At 50.9% G+C, this 2,284-nt stretch overlaps 1 protein-coding gene across 1 annotated transcript; it reads left to right on the top strand.

Moving 5' to 3' along the window:
- Window positions 1-277: 277 nt before the first annotated feature.
- CHRM5 (cholinergic receptor muscarinic 5) lies at window positions 278-1,876 on the top strand. The gene has a single exon (XM_046010047.1). It carries the CDS (start codon window positions 278-280, stop codon window positions 1,874-1,876), a length of 1,599 nt encoding a protein of 532 aa, XP_045866003.1.
- Window positions 1,877-2,284: the final 408 nt, after the last annotated feature.

The raw sequence follows: 2,284 nt of genomic DNA, 5'->3' as shown, positions 1-2,284 counted from the left end.
AAGGACAAGAAAGGCTCTCAGGCACTGGGACTTCCAAAAAGCGAGGGGATGAGGCTGCTAAAAAATGTCATCAAAACTTTCAGAGATTTCAGCATCTCACTCTGAATATGTGTGTGACCACATTTATTATTCTATTGTAAATGATATACAATGAGTGGGAAAAATATCCTCGCTGGTGAGTGGAGCTAATGTGTTTCCCTCTCTTCCAGATGCTGACCGAGAAGAGGTGAGATAGAAAAGAGATGGTTTAGAACCCAAAACTTAATTCTAATTAAGGATGGAAGGGGAATCTTACCACAATACAACCACTGTCAATGGCACCCGGGTAAGTCACCAGCCTTTGGAACGCCATAGGTTGTGGGAAGTCATCACCATTGCGGCTGTGACTGCTGTGGTAAGCCTGATCACCATTGTAGGCAATGTCTTAGTCATGATCTCCTTCAAAGTCAATAGTCAGCTGAAGACTGTGAACAACTATTACCTGCTCAGCTTAGCCTGTGCAGATCTCATCATTGGGACCTTCTCCATGAACCTCTACACCACCTACATCCTCATGGGACGCTGGGCGCTTGGCAGTCTGGCTTGTGACCTCTGGCTCGCCCTGGACTACGTGGCTAGCAACGCTTCCGTCATGAACCTTCTGGTGATCAGTTTTGACCGTTACTTTTCTATCACCAGACCTCTGACATATCGGGCCAAACGTACCCCAAAAAGGGCTGGCATCATGATTGGCTTGGCCTGGCTGATCTCCTTCATCCTTTGGGCCCCAGCGATCATCTGCTGGCAGTACCTGGTTGGGGAGCGGACGGTACCACCAGATGAGTGCCAGATCCAGTTTCTGTCAGAGCCTACCATCACTTTCGGCACGGCCATTGCTGCCTTCTACATCCCCGTTTCTGTCATGACGATCCTCTACTGCCGAATCTACCGGGAGACAGAGAAGCGGACCAAGGACCTGGCTGACCTCCAGGGCTCTGACTCCATGGCAGAAGTGGAGCCAAGAAAGCCGGCTCAGAAGTCTCTGCTGACGTCCTGCTTTAGCTGCCCTCGACCCACCCTGGCCCAGAGGGAAAGGAACCAAGCCTCCTGGTCGTCCTCCCGCAGGAGCACCTCCACCCCTGGGAAGCCATCCCAAGCCACTGGCCCAAGCACTGAGTGGGTCCAAGCCGAGCAGCTCACTACCTGTAGCAGCTACCCTTCCTCGGAGGATGAGGACAAGCCTGCCACAGACCCTGTCTTCCAAGTAGTCTACAAGAGTCAGGCCAAGGAAAGCCCAAGGGAAGAATTCAGTGCCGAAGAGACCAAGGAGACGTTTGTGAAAGCTCAAGCTGAAAAAAATGACTATGACACCCAAAAATACTTCTTGTCCCCTGGTGCTGCTCAGAGACCCAAGAGTCAGAAATGTGTGGCCTATAAGTTCCGGCTGGTGGTGAAAGCTGACGGGACCCAGGAGACCAACAACGGCTGTCGCAAAGTGAAAATCATGCCCTGCTCCTTCCCAGTGTCCAAGGACCCTTCGACGAAAGGTCTGGATCCCAGCCTCAGCCATCAAATGACCAAAAGAAAGAGAATGGTCCTCGTCAAGGAGAGGAAAGCAGCCCAGACCTTGAGTGCCATTCTCCTGGCCTTCATCATCACCTGGACCCCTTACAACATCATGGTCCTGGTTTCCACCTTCTGTGACAAGTGTGTCCCGGTCACCCTGTGGCACTTGGGCTACTGGTTGTGCTATGTCAACAGTACCGTCAACCCCATTTGCTATGCCCTCTGCAACAGAACCTTCAGGAAGACCTTTAAGATGCTGCTCCTCTGCCGGTGGAAAAAGAAAAAAGCAGAGGAGAAGTTGTACTGGCAAGGGAATAGCAAGTTCCCCTGAAGAGTTGATGACTCCCCTCAAAAGAGTAACCGCAGCCAATTTCTTCTGAGGATGGGTGAGCTCATTCAGGTGTATTTATTTTCAAAAAAAGACATCTGTCATTTTGAGCGCCCGAGGATTTCGTAAAGGCTTGAGATCTGTCACCAAAAGGAAGGAGTCAGAGCTGCCACAAGTGCGGCCATATTGAATGATTCTTGCCTATGACCAGGGTCACCTGATGCCACTGGAGTTTGCCGCTGAAGTGAAGAGACAGACGTGTGTCCCTTCATGAGAGGAGGAACTCCGGGTCACAATGAACAGTGACGTAGGGAACTTTTGCTCCCTGTCCTTTGGGGAGCAGCAGGGACTGGGTAGAAATCTTCCCTGTGGTAACGTGTTTTGTGCAATATGTATGTGTCTATGAAGTTG

Source organism: Meles meles, chromosome 6 (assembly GCF_922984935.1).
Source record: "Meles meles chromosome 6, mMelMel3.1 paternal haplotype, whole genome shotgun sequence".
In the NCBI taxonomy this organism is placed as follows: Eukaryota; Metazoa; Chordata; class Mammalia; order Carnivora; family Mustelidae; genus Meles; species Meles meles.
This window is presented reverse-complemented; position numbering and strand designations above follow the sequence as displayed.

Coding starts and splice junctions, on each gene's coding strand:
- CHRM5 (XM_046010047.1), top strand. CDS start 278: ATGGAAGGGGAATCTTACCACAATACAACCACTGTCAATGGCACCCGG.